At 47.0% G+C, this 24,626-nt stretch overlaps 1 protein-coding gene across 5 annotated transcripts; it reads left to right on the top strand.

Annotated features, from left to right (window-relative positions):
* Positions 1 to 3,039: 3,039 nt before the first annotated feature.
* On the top strand, positions 3,040 to 24,553 carry LOC144952493 (uncharacterized). 5 transcript variants are annotated; one of them, XM_078882954.1, is made up of 12 exons: positions 3,128 to 3,167; positions 3,349 to 3,405; positions 5,844 to 6,379; positions 7,446 to 7,535; positions 7,649 to 7,723; positions 8,504 to 9,024; positions 12,780 to 12,961; positions 15,935 to 16,034; positions 16,866 to 17,120; positions 17,772 to 17,928; positions 19,281 to 19,405; positions 20,848 to 24,553. In XM_078882954.1, exons 3-12 carry the CDS (start codon positions 5,845 to 5,847, stop codon positions 21,205 to 21,207), a joined length of 2,400 nt encoding a protein of 799 aa, XP_078739080.1. In that variant the 5' UTR covers positions 3,128 to 3,167; positions 3,349 to 3,405; position 5,844; the 3' UTR covers positions 21,208 to 24,553. The 5 variants fall into 5 exon arrangements, with proteins under 5 accessions (XP_078739086.1, XP_078739067.1, XP_078739080.1 ...); XM_078882960.1 differs by lacking the exon at positions 3,349 to 3,405 and having other exon boundaries at positions 3,040 to 3,167; positions 16,887 to 17,120; XM_078882941.1 differs by lacking the exon at positions 3,349 to 3,405 and having other exon boundaries at positions 3,040 to 3,167.
* The last annotated feature ends 73 nt before the right edge of the window (positions 24,554 to 24,626 follow it).

The following is a 24,626-nucleotide window of genomic DNA, read 5'->3' as shown; positions in this document are numbered from 1 at the left end:
GGCTCGGACTGCAATTGGTGGACTGAGGGCGTGACGTCATCGTGACGCGTGCGAAGAGCGGCGCCACCTTGCCTGGGGGTTGGTTGGAGGTTGGTGGGGGGAGGGGTGGAGGGGTTTTGGGGGGTTAAGGCGGGGGGGAGGTTGGAGGGGGCGGATGGAGACGGGGGGCGGAGAGGGATGGAGGCGGGGGGGGATGGAGGCGGGGGGGGATGGAGGCGGGGGGGGATGGAGGCGGTGGGGGGGTGGAGGCGGTGGGGGGGTGGAGGGGGGGGGGTGGAGGCGGTGGGGGGGGGCGGTGGGGGGGGGCGGAGGGGGGGGGCGGAGGGGGGGGGTGGAGGCAGTGGGGGGGTGGAGGCGGGGGGGGGTGGAGGCGGTGGGGGGATGGAGGGGGAGGGGCGGAGGGGAGGCGGAGGGGGGGCGGAGGGGGGGTGGAGGCGGCGGGGGGGATGGAGGCGGGGGGGGTGGAGGCGGTGGGGGGATGGAGGGGCGGAGGGGAGGCGGAGGGGGAATGGAGGCGGAGGGGGGGGATGGAGGCGGAGGGGGAGATGGAAGCGGGGGGGGGCTGGAGGCGGAAGGGTGGGGGGTGTGGGCTGAGGGGGTGGGGGATGGGGGCGAAGGGGGGGGATGGGGGCGGAGGGGGGGGGGCGGAGGGGGGGATGGGGGCGGCGGGGGGGGGATGGGGGCGGCGGGGGGGGGGGATGGGGGCGGGAGGGGGGGATGGAGGCGGAGGGGTGAGGGTGGGGGGTGGAGGGGGTTTAAGGCGGGGGGGATAGAGGCGGGGGAGGATGAAGGCGAGGGGGGTGATGGAGGCGGGGGGGGTGATGGAGGCGGAGGGAGGATGGAGGCGGGGAAGGTGATGGAGGCGGAGGGGGATGGAGGCGGGGGGATGGAGGCGAGGGGGGGGGGCAAGATGAACAGTTGAATTTATGTGCCATTAAAAAGGGCCATTGTCCGAAACGTCACCTATTATATCTTTTTCCACAGTATTATTTACCAATGTGTTAATTGTGCTTGTGGGTTCGATCCCAACCCTCACACCTGCTGTAGATTTGGAGTTTGCATCTCTCTCTCCCTGTGATCGCATGGATTTTTCTCCGGGTCCTCCGGGTTTCCTCTCCACATTTAGAATCAACATCACGCGTTTAGAGTATTTGGCTACTGCTATATATTTCTACGTGATAAGCCACTTCGTTTTGCTATCGTTTGTGGCCAGATCGCTTCTGAAAAAGTGCTTTATGGCTCAGTGGGTCTTACCCGGTAAAATAAAAACAGTTTCGTAGTTTAAAATAAAGATTATTTAGGTCATGCCAATAAAAAAAACCCACTGCTCTCCAATATTGGGTGGCTCCTATGAGGCAGTCCTGTCCCATCACAAGAGAGAAACTCAAACAAATAGACAATACTTTTACTGGTAGGAACCTCCTGGTTACACCAGCCCACATGGGATTATTGTGTCCGTCCGTAGTGCAGGGAGGGGCTGGGTGGGGAGGGGAGGGTGGGGAGGGGCTGGGTGGGGAGGGTGGGAGGGGTGGGGCTGGGTGGGGAGGGGCTGGTCACCCCGTGGTGCCCTTATAAAACTCAACGTTTAACCTACTCACGCCGGCTTGTGCCCGCCCTCACAGTCGGGCATATTTGCGGAATACACCACGCCGCCGTTGACCCTGGCCATTGACCGAGCAACCCAACGTTCCTACCAGCTCCCTTCGCAGGAATGTGTTTTTTGCCCGTATTGAAACGGCTGTATGGACGTGAAAATGTAATGTACCTGTTACAAGAATACGGGTAAACCGTATGGGTTGACAGCTTTTGGGATGTGAGCATCTGCCTGCTGATGATCTGGGATTTTTGCACACAGTGTTGGTGTACGGTGCTTTTTCTGCAATATTTTGCTGTCTTTTCTTGGCTTTTCTGTTTGCACATAGTCACATTAAGATGTTTTCTTATTCATGTTTTAGTTTTTTGTTTGTTGCGGTTGCATCCGATTCAAGAGCCGAATGGCTCACAGGGCTATACCTAATAAATTAACTTGAACTTGATTGATGGTTACACGAGCATCTTCGAGGAGGAATGTCAAAGCCAGGAGCTGTGCGATGGTTATTTGGGTCTCGAATTAAGGCAGAATGTGGTGAAGGCAGAATGTGGTGATTTTTTTAATTTGTTGATATTTTTTATGCGCGACACCGCCAACGTTGCAGCAAAAAACAATTACAAGAGACCCTTGAATATCGCGGGGTTACTTTCATGGGAAGTGCCGCTTAAGTCTTGTCTAAATTAGTGGGTTTAGGTCATCATCATCGTCACGATCCATGGGCAGATTGGTCGCGATAGTCGATGGCTCGAAACCGCGAACGACGCACCCGCGATATTCAAAGGTCACCCCCTAGGGGCCGTCCATAAATGACGTCACGCACCTGGGGGGGGGGGGGTCAGACATTTGTGACGATGTGTGACGAAGGGGGGGGGGGGGTTTGAGAAATGTGACGTCACATCAAAATTCGCAACTTTAAAAAAGATATAGACTTCACGTTCTACTTAATTAAATAGACTTTTAATAAATGTTTTCTCGTACACCATAAGAGTACAGCGCCACATTAAATACGCACTACAATAACAAGAGTTTAAAGCGATTTGAAGCATTTTGATTTAAAGCTTTCGTGACTGCAGGAATTCATATTCTTTGTTCTTTCGAGTAAAGTCACGTAGAAGGGAAATAATACAATAAATGTGTATTATTATTATTATTATTTTATTTCCCTTCTACGTGACTTTACCGAAAGAACCAAGAATACGATTTGAAGCATGTTGTTTTTTGGGGGGGGGCAGAACATTGTGACGTCATATTTGAGAGGGGGGAGGTCTGACTTTTTGTGACGCCGTGTGACGAAAGGGGGGGGGGGTCAAAAATTGCGTGACGTCATTTATGGACGGCCCCCTACAGTAAAACACTGTTGCGGTGGCGTGGGTGGCGTGGTTCATATTCTTTTTTTTAAGTAAATTGCCACGGTCCCTTGGTATCCAATTCAATAGTAGGAGGGAGGAGGAAGAGACTGCGGGTGTCAGCATCACCGCGACCCCTGACCCGACCAGGAGGGGGGTCGACCCGAGCCTCATTCTGTTGCAGCCACCGGGCGACTCGAAACGACACCGTGAGGGAGGACGCCGTGGAGGTGAGGGGGGTGGTGGTGTGGAGAGTTTCTTCCTTTCTCGGGAAGAATCGTCAGCTGTTGGTGGTGGCGGTGGTGGCGGCGGCGGCGGTGGTGGTGGTGGCGAGGCGACGGGTTGGTGGTTTCCACTCCCATCGACCCACCCACTCACCCATTTAATTTGTGGGTTTTTTTTCAATCCCAGAGTTATCGTGGCAGGCACAGCTGTATCGGCTCTCCAAGGTCCTTCACCTACCCATAGGTAAGATTGTTAATGGGATCCGCCTCGATGTTTGGGGGTTAAAAAAGTCTTAATCGCGGCGTTATTGCAGCAACAACAACAACCCTCTCGCGCAGTCTCCCATGATCATAATCGTTCGCTATGGGTCCATCCACTGCTGGATGAAGCGGATGGCCACATCTCTACGATGCTTCGATGTTGTAACTAACAATACCCCCTCCACCCCGACCTCCCCCTTACCCCCACGACACCTTACACACATTTTTTTTTTTAAAACAACCACGAATTAATGGGTTTTAAATCAGCCCCGTGGGTAGTTGGGGGGGCCTTGTGAGATGGATATCGCTTTCGTGATTGCGTCCGTGGGTCAGCCCGTGTCCAATTGCGTTCGGTCGAAGACGTTAAACCTATAGGCGACTTGGGCAATAAAAATGTAAGATTATGAAATCGCACACGGTGCCGTTTTGATCGCAAGGCCTTTTCCTTCATGGTGACGTGCTCGGGGAGGGACGAGGCCCTTTCTGTACTGCAGCAGTGGATTGATCATGGCTGGTGCTGATGGTCGTACATGTACACGGCAGCAGCATTGCTAATCAGCTCTGCGGCTTATTGACGAGCTCCGCTGGTGTGCCTCTCATTTCAAAGTCAAGTCAGTCGTGCTGTCTCCCTGCCTCCACTGCGGTCGTTAATCTTCCAAAGTTTCTCACATGTTTTTGTGTCATGTCTGTGTGATACGTCTGTTCGTTGTTTCCCGTCATGTCTGTCGTTTCGTCATGTAGGTCCGTCTGGGCTCGTCTGTTTGTCAGGTCCGTCTACCGAGACGTCTGTGAAAAATGGCTTTATAGCTCATCCGGATGCCTCCCAGGACAAATAAAGATTCTGATTCAGTCATTCGGTCTGCCCTGTCTGTTCGTCAGTCCGTGTTCGTCTGTCCGGCTGTCTAGCTGTCTATTGAACTACTCTTGTTGCAGACCTCACCGTCTATCATCACAACTGATTACAACTTGCGGGGTGTGTTTTAAAAGTGTGCTGATAACAGCTTGGCACCGTCAGAATTCCGTTGCTGATGGTGATTACATACATCATGGGACCTCCTGCTCACCCCGAGCGAGCTCTCATTACTCTGATAGTGATTGTCTTTGTACTGTACGCCTTTTGGGGTCCTCTGGTCTAACACCTTTTGAGACTAGACTCCAAAGAAAGCTGTCTCTGGTGTGGACCAATCAGTTTCAAAGACAATGCATATATTATCAGAGTATGTTTTGTGTTTGCATTCTGACCACAAGTATTGTGGCTAATGCAGATATGATTCCTTGTAAAAGGTTTCAGTTTGGTGTTTTAACATCTTAACACCTGTTTTGTTGCCAGAAAAAAAGGGGAAAACCTATTCTCATCGATTACATACATGTCAACTCATATGGGTTACCCGTATTCTTGTACAGTACAGGGAAATTGAGTTTTCAGGTCGATATGGCGTACGGCCGTTTCAATACGGGCAAAAAAAACACGTGTTGTATATTTGTGTTTCTTCTTTGGCATGGGACTTTGTAGGATGAACGTTGAGATTTATATGGGCATGGGGTAAGTGGGTGACCAATACGGTCTGATTTGGTAGGCACTGATAAGGGGTTGACAGGTATGTTATTAGATTCACACAATATTATTCATTTTCCAGAAGGATGCATACACAAATATCCACACTACTTATTGCAGCTACTGCTGGTGTATCCTGTTGCCAGTGATTATTCTTGCATTTTTTTGCCTTCACGCGGATAATCAAATGATTGTCCTGTTTCCTCATATCCACAAACAAATGCGTATTGAGTCAGGGGTGCATATAATTTGAAGGGCAGTTGGTAGGAGGGCGGATAGGATCAGTTTCACTCTCATTGGCAAACGAGAAGCAGAGTACAATTCAAAAGGAGTGCCGATTTAACCTCCGATTAGTGCGGCTGGCTACGTGCGTTGCGACAGAAGTTGAACATACATATACATGTATGATGTGGGGTGATAATAATTTAACAGCAATACTATAGTGATAAACCTCAGCTTTTGTCAGTCTACACTGGTCAAGTAAAATTGTTGTTTAGAATAACATAACCGAATACAACCATATGTTGATCAATGTGGCTTGGCGAAAGTGGGGCCGCAAAGCCGGTTCGGATATCACTCCCCACTGATATTAGCCATGGCAGGGTATCGACTAGGGTGGCTGGGTACACAGTGCAGATCGCCTAACCACTGCTCCACTGCTGAACCTATTTTGAATGATCCTAGTTTTGTTTGGTGTGTGTAGAAAACTATAGTGAGTGGAGAAAACCACATGTATGAAAGGAGAGCATGCAAACGCGATATAGCAATGTTTGAAAGCTGACCTGGTTTGTTACTTAAAATAAATCCAATAACACTCAAATCGATGGCTATGTTTTATTATCGGATTTTCCTCCACACCCCATCAGGATGGCGTGTGCAGTGGCCACCCCGGTGCTGGAGCCAAGCGGGGACTTCCCGGCATGGCTGGAGGCACAGGGCGTGAACGCGGAGGTGGCCAGGGCCATGGACTCGGAGCTGGGCATCCGGGACTACGGGGTCCTGCGTGCCTGCGTCGGGGACGGCCTCGTGCGGGCCGAGCTGCTGGCCACAGCGCGCGACCGCCTGCCCTTCGGTTTCTACGCCGTGCTGCGGCAGGTGGTGAAGGCCCTGCAGGATGCCGAGCACCACGATGGGACACCGCGCTGGGACGACGCCGCCGCTGCATCCTCCCCTGGCGACGTGACCCTGGGAGGCTTGGTGGACGTGCTGCTCGCGCTGTTCAGCGGCTTGAGCCGGGAGCTGTTGTTGTCCGTGCAGAGGCTGGGGGCCATGGATGGCGCCGGTACATATGTTGAGCCCTCGAGTCCACCTGGGGAGGAAGTTCAACACCAGGATGACGTGACGGCGTGCAGCGCGGCAACGGAGTTGCTGGAAGCGAGCGAGTGTGAACCCCCACCTTACAGTGAGTTTGTACTTTTCTCATTTAATGTATTGAAGTCCTCACCCATCGTAATATACGTGTAGGTTTTCAGAACACACTGAAACGGTGGTGGCTATGCATTCCTGTAATCCAGCACAGTGGAGACAGGGTTGGTGGATCGAACTAATCTTGTGACACTTCCTGTGGGGGTGTGGAGGTGCCATATCCTGGCTCGCCAGGAGATGGCATACAGCAAAAATATGGACTCCATCAGTTCCATCTGTACGGGATAGATTGCTTCCCCCTCGTACACGTGACTTTTCTCCAGGGATCGAATGCACGACGTCCTGCATACCAGGCAAGGGAGTTAACATCTCGCCACTGTAGTGCCAAGAAAGATCCTAGAATGGACCTAGGAAGGTCCTTGTTGAACCACGAGATAGACCCCCACTTAAATTACACTCTTACTGAAACCAAAAAGAGTGACGTAAGCGGGAGAGATCCTGACTGAAACTGAGAATAGACCCTCTATTCAACCTAGAGCGGTGTTTCTCAACTTCAATTCTCGTTACCCATCCTTTTTGTGGTTACCAGTATTTCTGTTCTCTCCCACTTTAGTCCTTTGCTAAATCGCATATCTTTTGCAGAAATTCCCTCAATCCCATTTTATCTTTGAGCGTTCTTCATTTCACTTTATAGACCCTTTCCAGTTGTCAAATCAGCATTTTTTTCTGCCTTTTTTGTCCCCTACATCCTTGCAGTCCTTTCTTCACCAAGCTGTCACATCATAGAATGTGCCAAACTCGCATATGTATATTATTGTGCACATTGATCTACTGCACACTGCATTGTACCTGATGGTTGGTAATCAAGGGCATGCTATGAAGGGCTATTTCCCAAAACGTCGCCTATTATAAACTTTTCTATTTAAGGCCACAGTGTTATTGACAAATGTATTCAGTTTTTTGTTCTTTGTACCAGTCGGGGTCGCAAGGACTGAACTTGAGAAACACTGCCCGAGAGAGAGAGGGACCCCTATTTAAATCAAGAGACTCCTACCAAAGGCACAGATATTGTAAAACTTGTAATTGAATGTGTCTTTCGGCAGATGAGACGGGGGAGAATCTGATACCGAACGTGGACTTCACCGGCTTGGAATGGTCGGGACACATCATTAAAATGGAGACTTGCGATCACGGTGAGGTGTTCCGTGTGCCTGCACAGATACCGTGTATATTGCAAGGGTGGACCTATAGCCATTGCACTGTGGAAGTCAACACAGGTGTCCTGACTTTGAGTGTGCATTTCCAGACGAGGTGGAAGAGGCTGTGGACGATGGTGACTTGATTTACAGAGAGCGCACACTGCAAATGGACCCATCTAATGGTATGATGGCTGTGCACTCGTGCAGTTCAATTGTCCTTTAACACCTCTTTTCCACTGGCACATCTGAGCTGCAACAGTGCATGTGAATCAGAATCTTTATTTATCCTGGAGAAATCCGATGAGCTATGAAGCTCTTTTTCACAGATGTCTGGTAGGAGCTGGTTAGAAAGTTATAACAACAAACAATACAATCAAAACGACCAGTACAAAGTTTATGTGACATCAGTCAGGGGCATGGCTGGCTTCTGCAGTGGAAAATCAATCAGGGGCCTCCTGGAGCTGTGCCGAGGTGGCACAGCATGGCCCTGGAACCTGGCTCGGTTAACCTCCCGAGGGTCAATTGAGGTTCAGCGTCTCGTGCGGCAAGCATGGCTCGCGTAGTTGTCATCGTCAAACTTGTCTCCCTGCTCAAATGAGCCGGTCTAGTGCCAGCAGTGAAAATTCCACATTCCTATGTTGGGCATCAATTGCTTCATGCGACGTCCACTGTTGACTTCCCACAAAAAGGCTCCTTTACACCTACTCTTAACAATCGGTGCCAGAGCAAAGCATGGACCAACTGACAGGATGGTATTGAATTTAATAATCAAGGTATTTAAATGGAGCATTTAAGTTAATTTGATATCAATAAAAAATACCTTGAATGATACCACCTGGTCCTCCTCCACCTCCACTATCAACTCCTCTTCATTCTCCACTTCTTCCATCCATCATCTCCTCTTCTACCTCCTTAAACTCCTCCGTCACCTCCGTCGTCATCTCCACTTTCTCCACCTCCAGGCCAAAGCTCCTCCTCGGCGGGCTTCATCATCAAGGACGTCACCTCGCTGCAGGACTCTGCCTGCCAGACGCTCACCAACCTCTCGGGCCGCTATCCCCGTGCCCGCCGATCAGCCCCACCACGACGCCGCTCCAAAGCCACCATCACCACCGCCACAACCACCACCATTGCCTCCTCATCCGCCACCACCTCCTCCTCCTTTACCTCCTCCGCCCCAGCATCATCGTCAACGACATCGGGACCCTTCTCTCCTCGCAGCAACACCGCTCTGCGTCCGATCGCCAAACGTTGCGCGCCCGTGCCAACGCACACATCAACGTCAGCGCCAGCTTCCACAAACTACCGGACGCCCGTGGCCTCTGTGCCCAAGTACAGGCCCATCAGGCCCAGGCCGATGGATCCGTCGAGGGAACGCTCGCGTCCATTTGACGCTGCTGCTGCCGCCGCCGCTGCCGCCGCCACCATCGCTAACGTCGCAGCCGGCCCAGCCCTCGCAGAGCAAGGCTCGCACCGTTACCAGGTGTGTGGGCGGCAGAACTTGGTTGTGCTGCCCAGGTACTCGTGCGGGGACAAGAAGCCCGAGGGGTAGGGTTGCCGGGGCCCCTTTTGTCGGCTCGCATGTGGGCTTGTTCCTTGGTTATCTAATTAGTTCGAATCTCTGCACGACCATTCCTATGGTCCATTTGGCAGAATGCCATTCGGGTACGGTCACGAAACTACTGGGACTGATTTCTATGGTTTGTATGACAGGGACTGCCGTTCGTATGTTTGAGTTGCAGTGATGCCATTACCCTGTACCCACAGCAGCGTGTGATTGTGCTTCTTTCATGATATACGCATGGCTTTAATTTCAGTTGGGCCTGTCCGGGTCCGTGACCCGGAATATATTTGCATACCCGGCACACCACATCCAGTATACCTCTTGCAATAGCTGTGATTGCTAGTCACGTCCATTTTTGGTCAGAAATTAAGTCCTGGATGTGATTCGTGGTTTGCCATATTTATCCAATATTCACTTCATTTTTTTTTTATTTTGCGGTGAGATGTATTGGCCACTAGCGGCAGCAGAGCTAACGTGAACCCATTACGTGCAAAGGTGTATGAATTAAAAAAAAATGGATTCTTGCATGTACGATCCATTTCATGTATCATGCGTCCAGCTGCCGGTGGTAGTGATGGTGACAATGACGATTATGATGGTGATGTTTATTCGAGGATAAATTATGATGGGTTGAGTTGACTTTATTGAACCTATTTTTACAGTCACAACAGAGGACACGCGTATATGCAAGTAGGATTGGTAGTTCTGGAGATTGTGCCCTCTGGGGGCTGAGCTGACTGTTAAGTGTGATTTGACCTTGAAACCCTTCCCATTGTAAAATCAAGAGTTATTTTTTAATGTTGATGTTGGTTAACTCCATGAATACCTTTGTGAAATTTGACCAACCAATTTCCTTTTTTTATTTGATGCTATTTGGGTTATAATGAGGTCGCGTTTGTCTGCATTTGTTAACGCAAATGGCGGGTGAAGCTTTGAACACAAAGCTTCCCTATTGAGCCATTTAGAGCTTAAGTGCAGATTAGGGAGCACCTTAATAGAGGTTTTTTTGGATTAGATTTCGTAAATATAAATGTGTCAATAAACCCGCCACCACCCGACAGCCAACTAGTAAGGTTTGTCACGTAAGCAAAACGTGCCAATTCGTTACTAGTGCAGCACACCGGTGTGTTGGAGACAAACCCCACAACATTTACGATTTGAGTACGACGTTTCGCCAGTAATTACAACCAGCATCATCAGGCGACAGACAGATTTGGAGAAATGCTTCTGTTTTGTTCATAAATAGAGGGATAAATGTGATGTCGTCACCTGTGAGCCAATCAGGTGCGAATGCCAGGGGGGTTTAATGTCTGCATATAAATTACAATGGATATCCATTATCGGTTGGGTTAACGACACATTTTTATTTACGCGATCTAACCCAAAAAACCTCTTATGGATAATATTGATCACGAAAGCCTACGTGTTACACTCGGGAGCACCTATTAAGGCCAGCATGGCACACAGGGAAATGGCGGGGGTGTGGCCACCACTACACCAATCACCTATGTCTCCCCAATGCTGATATTCACATATACAACACTACCCGCTGACCATTTAATACTCATTTAGCTTAGGAGTGGCTAAGGCCAGGGTGAGATTCCAGTTGTCACTGACGTTTTCAGTGGCTGGGAATCGTACCCAGGTTGGAATCGCAGTGCCCTGTGCAAACTATTGCAATTAAGAGTGACACACGATAACAACCACAGCGACCATCTGCCACTAAGTGACGGTGATGTCACTTGTACGCTTATGGCAGCCTAGGTGGACTGTGATGCCATGTAACATGTCGAAAGCTCACTGGCAGGAGCTCATGGGACATTCCCAGGTTATATGGGTTAACTGACTGAGATGACTGACACACACAAGCTACGTTTCACAAATTTTTATTGTGTAGTTTGACATGTTTGGTTTTCTTGTTTGCTTCGCAAGTTGGAAGATAAAAAAAGTGTGACCGTAATTGTTGCAACATCAAAACGAACCTGTAACATATTACATGTGATAAATAACAATAAACTCAATCAATGGAGACCATTGGAGTGTAGCGATCTTAAATTTAAAGTGCACAAAAACGTTTTGACTCCTGAGCGAGTGAAGGAGACAATAATGAATTTAAGTTCTAAGTTTATTTTGTTTAACCACGTGAGAACTCTGAGACCAGGGTGAGTCTCATTTGCAAGAGTGACCTGGGGCATTAGCCAGTAGTGGGCGACAATTTATATGCTTAGTCTCAAGGTGTTTGCAGTGGAACTTTCGAATTTGGCAAAATGCTGACGCCAGCACGCAATAGCCTCTTGCAAATGATGTCAGGGGATCTTTAATGTCCACTGTGATGCAGACGGAATGTATCAAGATGGTTATTACACCCTCAGTCTGTTATCATTATATTACTCAAGAATAAGTCTTCGTTTCACCAGGTGAAAACAAATTGAGATTGGAAGTCTTTTTGTAAGGCTGACATGGATCAAGGACTGCTGACGGTGCATTGCATTTCAGACCTCCAAAACGTACACCATTAAAGAGGCCAACGAGAGGAATTCAGGTTGCACATGAGAACGAAACACAGCATGTGAAAGCATGCGGAACATACCACAGCGATTATCGTAACGGGCACATATCATCATGGTGTACTCTACTAACAAACACAACATTGTCATGAAAAAGTATACAATTTTAATCGAATGAGATCATGCGATGAGAAACAATTGAATTAAAACTTTCCGAGGACAAGACATGTATTAATTATATACAGTTGGGAAAACATCACCCAAGCAATGTTTTGGCTATTTTGTCAAGATGTGAATGTTGAGATAGGGTTGCATTTAGACGCTTTATAAAGCCAAAGAATATTGTACCAAATTTGCCCCTGTTAGGATAAGTGATGTGGGAGGCACTGCTCTTTTCAATTAACAGCCCTAAGCTAATTGTGGAAATTCCATATTCCCATTGCAGTAGCTTTTCTCTACATAGAACACTCACCATTGACTTTCCACAAAATGGCAATAATGTAACCTCCTTGCAGGATGATGATGATGGGCTGAGGGTGGCTGCCACCCCGGATTTGAATTTGTGAGCTGCGGATTATGAGTTGACCTCATTCAAATGTGTCCATTTGTGTACATTTTAATAGTACTATCAATGAGTGTCTCCTAGTCATGTGTACATTTGAATAGAACAATTAACAAAATCGATGTCTCCTAGTCATGTACCGATTAATCCCTCCAATGTTTGGATGAATTGTCACGAATCATGACACGAATAGATTCTATAATTCTCCTTTCAAAAATGGTAAAAAAATTATTGATTCTTTCACGCACGACTTGTTGCATACAAAGTTATCGTAAGAATCTATTTTAGTTTATGAATCAATGCATCCTTACACGTGTAGTTTCTCCCAAATTGAATTGGCCTATAGAAATGGATATTTGGTCCAGAGGACAAGTGATGAAGACAATGCTGATATTACATATTTGAAATGAAGACTAGGGTCATGTTGGAATTGGTAGCGAGAATGGTGGTGGCGATGACAACTTCGCAACAATCGTTGCAACAGCACTAAAAGATGATGACGATTATGACGATGATTGACAATCGTCGTGAAGATGATGATGATGACGATCATAACGACAGTGATGATGATCGTGATGATAACGGCGACACTGTTATTTCCGCAGGCGGTCGCCGCTAACTGCCAGAGCGCTGCGGGGACCCGGGCACCCCTGAACCTCCGCGCATTCCTGCAGAGGCGCGCGCCACACCTCTTTGAAGCGTGCCAGAGCACAGGCATGTTATCGCAGTCCTCGAGGAAGGAATTGGTCAAATTGGCCGTTTCCCACCTGGTCGAACGGCACGGCTTGTACGTATTCCTGAGCAGTTCGACAGTGTCGCGGTGTGGTGAGGTGTTGTCTCCCAATCAGACGGACGGACATATGCATACAGATATACAGACAGATAAACAGGCAGGCAGAGTTAGAGAAAGGCAAGAACGCTGGCAGGATTGACCAGACACGTATGCAGACATGCGGGCATGCAGGTAGTTATGCAGGCAATCACGCAGGCAATCACGCAGGCAGAAAGACAGACATACAGGCAGGTTAGCAGGCAGGCAAGCAGAGAGGCAGACGGGCAGAAGAGAAAAACAGACTGAGGAACGGTAGGCACACAAGTAGATTGGCATGCAGGCGTATATATAGAGACCTATAAACAGGTAGATGATCCAGCAGACAGACAAGGCACACACACAGACACATAGATAGAAATAACAGGTAGACTGTCACAGGCACACTGATTGACAGGCATAAAGGCAGATGGCCAGATAGATAGCTAGACATACGGACATACGCTAGGCTGTTGCTACGTAGATATACTCATTGTTCGGGATAAACTATCTGTTGTGTTTCTGTGTTTGTTACACGTGTGTGTGTGTCCTCGTGTGCTGTGGCAACCGTAATAGTTGCTCACTAACACCATTTTTAAGTGAGGTTCGTGAGGCTGAAGAAGTCCTTGTCTTGGCAAATGTGCAGTTAGTGTGTGTGCGTTTGTGAGGAGTGGTGGTGTAGTGGTTCGTGCACAGCACTGCAAACCTGTAGACAGGCGTTCGATGCCCAGCCATGGATGACATCAGTGGCAAGTGGAATCTGAACCTGGTCTGGGTCTCCCCTAGGTGAACTTTGCTTTAAATAAGTAGCTGGTGCGGTGTGTAAACTTTAGCACTCGAGAGACAAAGACAGCAAGGCATGGCACTGGTCACCGCCTTCACGTACGCGATATGACCTTAATAGGTACTCGCTAACGGCATTCGACCACTCAACTAATAAGGCTATATAGTGATCTTTATGCAGTATATATGTGCGGTTATATATGCGAAAGCAAGATGTATGTGTGCATCTTTGCACGTATTGTGTATGTGTAGTCCTGGGCGGTAACCGGTTCGTGTAATTCGATTACCAAAGACCAGCACCAGTAGTCCTATATTATTACCAAATATAGATATGTAGACAATATGTCTCATAAAGCTGTCTCCACTTAAATAAAAGTAATGTTTACACAACCCATAGGTCCCACGGACTTCTGGAAGCGAAAGATTTTCAGCAGCGTTGATTCATTGCAAGCAAAACTCTGAACCAGTTTTAATATAAGTGTCTACAGAGACAATGTATGTCTCTGTACACACTGAGCATAGTGCTGTCATTTATGAATTTAAATCAACCTAGCATGCGTTGATTTAACGATCCGTGGATAGCCCTTTGTTATTATGCTGCAGGATTGGGCCTCCCCACACTGTGCTTCCCATAACATAGTCCCACAGCCTATAGTCACCTGCTTTGCACAGTGGTGAACCATCCCAAGTACTATCCAGGCTCAAGCCTGCTTAGATCTGTCAAGATCGGGCATGTTCCGAGTTGATTTTGCATTAGGTTGATTTAAACGAAGTAATTTTAAACATAGTCAAGTAATTAGGTTATGTTACTTTTAAAATTACAGATATGGAATTTTATTACGATATTTCTAAAATACTATAATCAGCAATAAGGGGCAAATTACATATGAGGTTAAACTCCCCTTAACATTGGCTTAAGTCCATGCTTAGTAAGGTAAATTAAAAACTCTCCAGCGTGCGACTGTGGTCATCCAGAACAGACCGTACAACATATAACAACGCAATGCACAGTCCACAAATACGAAGGAGACATCACAGCGATCCACTCCGCTACTACTGACCTGATTATCTGGCTTAACCACCTGAATGTAAAATTGTAGTTGTTGCTCTGCATCTACATAAGCCATACGCAAGAAGAAGAATACATTGCATTGTTTTAAGCATGGAATTGTGGGATAAAAGTCTTTGGAATCGATGTCCGGCCTGCATAACTTTACAGGAAGAACAGGATGGATACGGTATTTGTTTAATTTATTAGAAGAAAATCGCATTAGTTTATTGTATGGTTTGAAGCATAGCTAGCTACTAGGCTTGTTGCAATTCAATTTCAATTCAATGCATGGTCATTTATTGACACATTTTAGTCTCATTTATCGACACATTTTAATCTAATTTAAAGGTCTACTTTTCATCATTTGAATGGTTTATTCCGTCTAGTTATGTGTCCCCTTGGTTCAGTTAGTCTAGGTGTACATTACAAACATGTACAAATTGATACATGTGTTATGAAAACCTGAGCTCGAATACAAGTTTCAGCCGCACGTGATCAAACCGGATTCTCAAGTGTTGGGAATTGATGGTCTTAGTCCAGTCACTGTCAAATTGTTTGCTTTTTCACCTACTTTGGCTATCTCTGATAATAATTTGAAAAAAAAATCGATTTGAAAGTAATGCGAACAACATTTATCATTCACAGGGAATGTGGGAAAGTGAAGCAATACACCGCTCGGCGAGAGTTCCATGACATGATGCATAGAGCAGAATTGGGAATACAGTAAAACCTTGGATTGTGAGTAACTTGGTCTGCGAGTGTTTTGCAAGACGAGCAAATTTTTTGAATAAATATTAATTTGATACACGAGCGAGGTCTTGCAATACAAGTTGTACGTGTATACGCTTTGTCTGCCGAGCGTCACGTGATCACAATTGATATGAGTGCTTTGATATATGAGTGCTTTGGATTACAAACACGTTTCCGGAACGAATTATGCTCGCAATCCAAGGTTTTACTGTAGATTGTTGAGGGGAAATATTTTTTCGTAATAAAACCAATTTTAATACGTTAAGTATTACACTGCATGTATCAGGCATTGAGGCATGGTTTTGGGGGGGGGGGGGGCTTATCATGACGCCGCATGGGTCTTTCTGTGCTCCCCCAACTCCCTCTAGCTACCCAAGTTCCGTGGAGAAGACGAGCATCTCCCAGGAAATAATCGACATCTTCCCGTCCCAGAGACTGGACATCGGGGGCTCTAGTGTCACTGGCCATGTGAGTTTATTTACCTAATCTGCTGGTTATATTCTCGGGTAGATGAGTGAGTTAAGCAAGCAAGTGAGTGAGTGGGTATGTGACCGAGTATGTGGATATGTTATTGGTTGAGAATGTGAGCGATTATGTTGGTGGTTGAGTAAGTTGGTGAAAGGGTGGGTTGGTGAGTACGTATGTTGAACTTCTTTCTCACCGTATGTAGCCAACCGTGCTAATCGAGTAATTTTGTGCGTACGATTGTGAGCGAGTGTGTTGGCAAGTAACTGTGTAAGTGACTGAATTAGTGAGTAGGTGCGTAAGTATTGTGGGTGGGTAACAATGTGGTAAGTAAGTGGGTGAATAAGTTTGTGGTAAGAATGTGAGTGGAAAACATTACATTTATTGCAAAAGACATTGACCAAACAACCCCATGCAGCATCCTTCTGAAAATGAGTCTGACACTGAGTTAGGATTCAATAATCGTCGTTAATATTATTTCAGTACAGGGGTGGACAAACCACAGCTCAAAAAGCCGCATGCGGCTCTTGGATAGTTTAAAGTGTGGCTCAAGAGAGATACAATTGTATTACTTTTCAATGTAACCTCATTTGAAATAGAAAAAATCTGCAGAAGCAGGAGTGGTCCGGGGCACTTGCACCTGGCAACAGAGCCAAACATGATTACTCCTGGGGAGCTTTCACAGATGCACACCGGCCCCGCAATTGCTGCTCTCGGCCATAAGAAGATTTTTTGCATGTGGCATGTACAGCGAGGAAGTTTGGCCACCCCCGTTACAGCATAACAAATACGCACGATCCGCATCGAACAATCTTGCGCCCGTGTCTGCCACAGGAACATTTTTACGACCCTCAGGGCCACACGGGATTTGTAGAAGTCCGTCTGCGGAATCTGCGGCGCAAGCTGAACGCCGACCAGAAAAAATTCTCGAAAAGGCACAAGCGGAAACTGGAGGAGGGCGGGTGCGGCATGGCGGCGGCAATGGCCGTCAAGCGGAGCCGGACACTGCTGCTGGACCCAAGCGACGCCACGAGCGACCCAGAGCAAATCCCGCGAGATTTCCAGCGCCTGGTGGCCATTCCCGGTCTGGTGAGTTGAGTCAGATTGCGGGTGGTGGTTGTGTTGGTGGGTGGGTGGGTGGGTGGCTGGGTGGTGTGGATAGTGGTTGGATGAGTTTTTGAATGAGTGGGTGATTTAGTGAGTAAGGTGAATGAATGGGTAAATATGTTAGATGAAATTGTGATATCGTGGGTTATTGAGTGTTGGGCGATTACGTGGGTTTGTATGTGAGTGTGAGTGAAAGAGGCGATGAGTGAGTGTGAATGGGTGGGTGAGGGTGGTGTGTGAATGAATGTGTATATGAGTGGGTGTGTTTATGCGTGAGAATGTGATGAATTTGGTCATGGAGTGATTAGGCAAGTATGGGTGTGTATTTGAGTATTTGAGTGAGGGTAGGTTGGTGGATGGGTCAGAATTCAGGTGGATAAGTGGGTGGATGGTTGTATAAATATGTAGGTAGGATGCATGTGTGAGTGGTTGGGTAGGTAACTGCATGTGACTGTATGGGTGAGTGTATTGGCAATGCCATCAATGTTTAGTGACAATTGCAATAGTCTAGAGATAATAATAATGACCCTAATTATTATTTGATTGATGACAACAACGACAATAATGGGGGGCACCTTTGACCCCGCTGACGAACATCGCGTTCAAGATCGCAAAATTGTCCCCCTCGCCCAGCTCGATGCGGAGTTTGACAAAATCTCATACGGGAAGGGACGCAACTTTGTGGAGCGGTGGGAGCACACGTACGTGCCTAAGCTGCGCCGGCTCGCCGTTCACGAGTCCGAGGACGTGAAGATCCTCCTCCGGGATGTGGAGGTGGCAGCTACCCCCGGTGAGCACGGTCCACACACACCCCCGCTCTATCAGCCACAGAGAGACGCGGCTGCAAGGCAGTCCCCTCGAAGGGAAGGCGCAAACAGAAACGAGTATGTACGTGTGTATTTTGAATTTATTTCACACCATACATAGCCAACCGTGCTAATCGGAGGTGCAGAGCAAAAAAAGGCGTGGATTTACATGATGCTTTATTACAGTGCAGGGGTGGACACACTTTGCACCTCCAATCAGCACGATTGGCTACATACGGTGCAAAAGAAGTTCAGCATACATACATACATGCTTTACAATGTACGTGCGTCCGCGAGAGTATTTAATTCTCAAAAACTAAATTACCTGGAACACACCCGATCTTGTCAAGATCTCGGAAGCTAAGCAGGCTAGCTTGGAATGGAGACCACCATGCACAGCAGGTTGTTATAGGGCACGGGGTTGCGTGGTGGGCAGCAGTGAGCAGTGCAGAAAAATCTATTGTAGTACGAAACAGTAATTTATTAACACAGAAGATGCATTCCTGCAAAGTGCTGCATTAAGCGCTGAATTATTGACTATATATATACACACTACGGGAATGAATAAATAAAAATTGCAAATTTGAATCACATTTGCACTTTTAAATAATCCTGCAGTTATCCCATGGCAGAGCAAATAACTGAGATGAGGGTATGCCGCATAATGTATCATTCCACGTACTGTATCATTCTGCATACAACATCATACAGCTTAGCCGCGCAGCTCAAGAAAGTAGTTCATTGTCGACTGCTCAGAAACTGCGTCATAACGGGGGGCGCGTTCCACTCTGTGTGAAAAGTGTAACCCCCATGGAAGAACCTCGTTATAGCAAAAGCGCATTTTAGGTAGGAACACACGTTAAGTGAGGATTTCACAGTGCTTCTATATTCCCACATCTATACTCTCTGCCATCACCAACATCACACTGACCAGTGTGGTGAAGTATGGTCATCCCCACAAACCCACATAATATGCAGAGGCCCTCATCCAGCGATGGACTGATACAGGGCTGTACATTTACTATATTAAAATGTTTGGCCAATTATTTTGCAATGAGTGTTTCATGTGTGTGGAGAAGCAAACCCGCATATGGTTGGGATAGCCCTCAACATCTTCCACAAACGGGTACCCACCCGCTTTCTGTAACGATTTTTACTCAGCAGTCTCACCAGCCCAATAGGTCAAGAGTTTCACAGCATGTGACGACAATCTACGCCTGATTCACCGACCCCACCTCCCTTTCCCGCATTCAAGGGCCCGTAAACATGTGCACGTCACCTGACTCCGTTTTCTTTTTGCTATCGTTGCCTCCATGTACGATTCCTTCTCATTCAGATGAAGTCTGCTTCACGATGCTCAAAATCTTGACACACCTGCTCCCCCCGACGATGGCCGGCCCAGCCAAGGGCTCCAAGTGCAGCATCAAATGTGCGCTTCCTTACCTCGTCGACTTTGCTCCGGTGAGTTATACGCCAGGAATAGAATGGGGGTTTTGGCGAAACCACCTGTGATTAAACTGGGTTCTCGGGTATAGACGTATGTACGTTGAACTTCTTTCGCACCATATGTAGCCAACTGTGCTCATCGGAGGAGCAGCAGGTTGATGGTCTCGGCTCGGTCACCAATGGCCGCAACGATAAAAATCGTGTTACATTTGGCAAAAAATCCATCTCTTGAGAGTGTTAAATACCGGTTTGGTTGTCATGCGGCACACATTCCTCTCTGTAGCGGGGATGCCTGGAAGAAAGCTGCACACTAATTTGTGGATAAGAGGTCACTATGAAGATATTTCAGGAGTGGTTCTGTAATATCTCTTTCCATGGGCCATTCTCTGACATGCGGGGGGTGCTGCGCTGCTCTGTGAGAATTTTGAATGAATTAATCTCATGACAATGTTTAATTTATGATAGCGTCGTTCATGCAAATTGCATCTCGCCACGCTGAGGAACCAACCAAGCTGGAAAGTAGCTATGACCCAGATGGTATAGGGGCAAAGCCTACCGAGGTATCGGGTCAATCATGCAGTGCAGCTCTACTAATAATTGTTCTAATCAAAGAATCACCTTAAAATGTAGGATTGGCTGCTGTGTTAGCTTGTAATATTTCCATCCGCCCAAGTGCGCTCTTCCGAGCTTGGCCACGTGTTGTGCGTATCTTCTGTCAAGGTTTTCGCCACACAATACTGCGGGGATTTACCTTAGTTCCTGAAGAACTGATGTGGGCATCTCCTTGGTTCTTTCGGTAAAGTCACGTAGAAGGGAAATAATAAAATAATAAAAATAAAACAATAAAATACAATTCCCACGACGTTTCGGCCACAACACAAGCAGCCGTCCTCGGGTGACGCTGTCTTTTCGACAGACCTGTTCTTCACTTGAGGACGGCTGCTTGCGTTGTGGCCGAAACGTCGTGAGAATTGTATTTTATTATGTTTTATTTTTATTATTTTATTATTTCCCTTCTACGTGACTTTACCGAAAGAACCAAGAAGATGAATCCCTGCAGTCACGAAAGCTTTAAATCGAAATGATGTGGGCATTTTCTGGAGTTGATGTTGATGCCTGCAGTAGAGGAGTAGAGTGTGGCAGAAGCTTGACAGAAGAAACCCCCAGCACATGGCCTGACCTGGAAGACCACACTTAGATTACGAGTGTCTGCGAAAACCAACTGACTAAACTTTATTTCAGTTCTACACTACAAATGTACATACCTGTTCTGTGCTGTATAAATGTATTTGACATTGTATAAACGTATACTGCATGCATATTTTAACATGTTTCTATAGGTCTTTGCCATGTTTGTGTCACTTGAAACCTGCCTTGTAAAGGAGATGTTCCATATGAAGGGATAAATCCGGGTTAAAATATTGAAATCGGCAAAATACCCACGTACGAATCGACAGGTGGGCACGAGCGCCAGTGCGCTGCTCGACGACGCTGCTGTCTTTCCTCCACGGACTCAGCCCTTCCTCGTCGGCCTTGGAGTCGGAGCGGTGGCGCCGGCGGCGGCGGTGGGATCTGGGCGTCCGAGCTACGCGATTGTGGCACGCGGCGCCGGCGTAGCGCTGCCGCTGCGGCAGTCGACACTGGTTGGAGCGCTGGACCAGCTCTTCAAGCTGCTCTGGGTGTGCGGGGTGCAGTACCCGGCGCAGGTGGCACCCGTCTATGGCTTCCTCGAGCACGTGTATGGCATGCCGGCACCGCGAGCACTCTGCAGGAGGAGCAAGGTGTTGGAGCTCGTCGGAAAGCTGCAGCTCATGTGAGCCTGAGGCGGAGCGATCGGCAAAGTGCGAACAAACGTACAGCGGTGGCCCGTGTCCAAAGGAATCCTTTGCATCGTTGTGCAGGAATGGACCCTCCGATGGTGGATGATACAAACACAGCAGTGCCCTGTATCAGTGTCTAGGAATGGCATGGCCCTCCAGTAGTGCCCGCTACACACATCAGTCGTCTATATCAATGTTCAGGAATGTATCGGCCTCCAGTGATGTCCGCAACACACTAAAATATCCTGTATCAATGTCGAGTAATGTTTGGACCTCCAGTGATGCCCACTCCGCAATGTTTCCTGTATCAGTGTCCAGGAATGTGTGAACCTCCAGTGATGTACACTACACACAGCAGTCCCCTGTGACAGTGTCCCAGAATATGTGGACCTACAATCGCATCCACTCCACACAACAGCGTCCTACATCAATGTTCAGGAGCATATGGACTTCCAGTGATGTATACAACACACAGCAGTGCTATGTGCTCTCCAGAATTGTATAGACTTCCAGTAGTGTCCACTACAAACATCAGTATCTTCTATCAATGTTCGGGAATGTATGGATCCCCAGTGACATACTACATGCAGTATTCCCCCAAATTAGCATCTAGTAATACATGGACTTCCAGTGGTGGTCACTATTTACACACACACACACAAGTCCTCCGAGTCGTCAGATGTGGACAGAATTTCATTGCTTTTGTATCAGTGTCGAGGAACGGATGGAACTTCATACGAACATTATGTGTAATGGTATCAATGTGCACATGAAACATGGAAGGTGAACCTATAACAACCCTATCTTCTATAATATTGTCCGATTAATAGAGCGCGGTGTAGAACTCGTGCAGCGAGTCACTCACAAGTCTAGAGCACACGGCACAAAGCCCAAGTGTCGCCCAAATGCTCTTTCATACAGATATATCTTCAGCCGTCTCTTGAAGACTAGGCGATCGCTCATTGCGTATTACCGCAAGGAAGCTTACTCCACAGACGCAGAGCGGAGATGGTCAAGCGACATTCGGCGAGCTCGGTTGCGAATGGTCTCCTGATGGTAGATCCTTTGCGCCTCTGCCACATTTTATGACGCAAGAATACATGATGCTGCCGTGATGGAATGGTTTGCAAATTGAACTTGTAATCTAGAGGTTGTGGGTTGGGTTTGTTGTGATCTCCCAACGTGGCAGGTAAAACAGTGAGCAGGTTTTTTAAATCTCCAAAAGGTGCGGCTACTCCGACCTCTTCCAAGGAATCTGACCAGGGTGAATGTGGACCAAATGCCCTCCTAGAGCAGTGGTTCTCAACCGGGTGTACGCGTACCCCTGGGGTGTACGTGGCAATGTCACAGGTGTGGTGTTTATAACTGTGTGAAATTATATCATACATGCGAGTCATTGGTGAATAATAATTTATGAATCTGCCAAGATAAAATAATACAAATAAATTCATATAACCTGGAATGATATAAAAGACCTTGCTAAACTCATTGATCGTAAGTAATGTGGGGTTTCAAAGGGTAACCCGCGAGCGCGAACAAATGGCGTCATCCATGCAGAGGGTCCGGTGATTTTTTTGTATTCGCTTGCAGTTAATAGCAAGTTGGGATACCTCACAAAATGGACAATTGGTGAAAATATGTTCATTATTCATACATTTCTCAACCATGTTGGGCCAGGAAAGGGGGTTACTCGGTTGAAACAAAATTCAACAAGGGGGGTAACAGCCAAAAAAAAGGTTGTGAACAACTGCTCTAGAAGGGCTCTAGAGCTCCCTCTAATGGAGGTCCTGCCAGCAGTGATGTGAGCAAGCAATTGCAGGGCTCCACCTTTACCTTATCTTTTACATTACTCTGTTACCAGGAACTCTCTTACTGTTGATTTGGTTGTATATCTGGAATGGATGTAATATATTTACGACGTTGTGTATCGTTATTATCCAACACTTGTTGCGGTGTACTTTATGCATAGCCAAGTTAAGAAAATCTCTCACGGGAGACATTCCAAACTCTCACGTATACTGATGGTTTTATGATATATTTGTGTATTTTGTATTGTTTGCTGTTTTATTCCCGTGTCATGTACATGCAAACTTAATGATTTGCATACATAAGGCATCATATTACAGGTTGCATATTGGTACCGTCATCTGGAGGCACCTGGTTTGATTCCAGGTCAAGGTGGTATAAACTCTCGAGTGCGAGTTTGTTATGGACAAGCACTTCTAAGTGCTGTACGCTCGTTACGTCTGTTTGACGGACTGCCTGCGAGGGGCAGCGGTATAACACGTGGGTATGTCCACCGCACGATATACTCCAACCCCTGTAATCGGTGTGGTGGATAAGACACATAACAATGGAGATTTACAAAACTGTGCTGTGCATCTGACTGGACCCTTTAAACATTGAGAAGACTGAGATTTCTAAGGATTATTTAACTAACATCGTCGTCATCTTCCTTCTGGGAAGGGTAAAATGTGCACCACTTGGTGCAGCAAAATCAATAGGGTGGGGGTTGTGTTTTCATTAAGGATTGTTCCTGGGAGAAAAATGTGGAATTTCCAACCTTCGCTGCAGAAATCGAAAGCTGTTGATTGGACCTCAACTGAAGGAAAGTGGGAATTCCACCACTGGCGAAAGGCCAGCACGAATTATAAAAAGCATATGTAAATATAGGGATACTTAGACTTATAACAGGTGTTGTATTGATTAACTTTCAGTTACGCTTCAAAATGTACCTGATGCAGTATGTACTCTTCATATAAATTGTCTAAATAAGTTGTCCATTCTGGTCATTCTGTAATCCTGGGTTTTGTTACTGGTAACATCGAGGGTCAGATGAGGCCCATGATGGTTCTTGGAAGTGACCCACCAAGCTATTGAGTGGCCAGAGATATGGTCACGGAGACAAAATGTAGATTCTAATCTTGGTTCTTTCGGTAAAGTCATGTAGATAGAAAATAAAATTAGAAATATTTTAATTCAAAATAAAACCAAAAAATCACGACGTTACGATCACAACACAAGCGGTCTTCATCAGGCGGATGAAGACCGCTTGTGTTGCGATTGAAACGTGTTTTTTTTTGCTTTTATTTTTAACTTAATTTTCTATCTACGGGACTTTACCGAAAGAACCAAGAATATGAATTCCTGCAGTCACGAAAGTTTGAAGTCAAAATTTTAAATGTAGATTAGTGAACTGAAAGGGATTTAAATTAGATAAGAGATGACATTGCTACAGATATAAACACAAGGATTTGTAAGTTGAAAGATAAATGAGACCGACGAACATAAGGTACAGATTAGTACTCGGATGTAATGTCACATGGCATCATAACATCTTGATGTCATCAGTTTTAATAGCTGTCCTAGGTATACATTCTGATGTTTTCCAGTTGTCCTTCCAATATTTGAAGTGT

The sequence above is a fragment of the Lampetra fluviatilis genome, chromosome 3 (genome assembly GCF_964198595.1).
Source record: "Lampetra fluviatilis chromosome 3, kcLamFluv1.1, whole genome shotgun sequence".
Classification (NCBI taxonomy): Eukaryota; Metazoa; Chordata; class Hyperoartia; order Petromyzontiformes; family Petromyzontidae; genus Lampetra; species Lampetra fluviatilis.
This window is presented reverse-complemented; position numbering and strand designations above follow the sequence as displayed.

Coding starts and splice junctions, on each gene's coding strand:
- LOC144952493 (XM_078882941.1), top strand. CDS start 5,845: ATGGCGTGTGCAGTGGCCACCCCGGTGCTGGAGCCAAGCGGGGACTTC. Junction 6,380..7,445: donor GTGTGAACCCCCACCTTACA/GTGAGTTTGTAC, acceptor GTCTTTCGGCAG/ATGAGACGGGGGAGAATCTG. Junction 7,536..7,648: donor AATGGAGACTTGCGATCACG/GTGAGGTGTTCC, acceptor GTGCATTTCCAG/ACGAGGTGGAAGAGGCTGTG.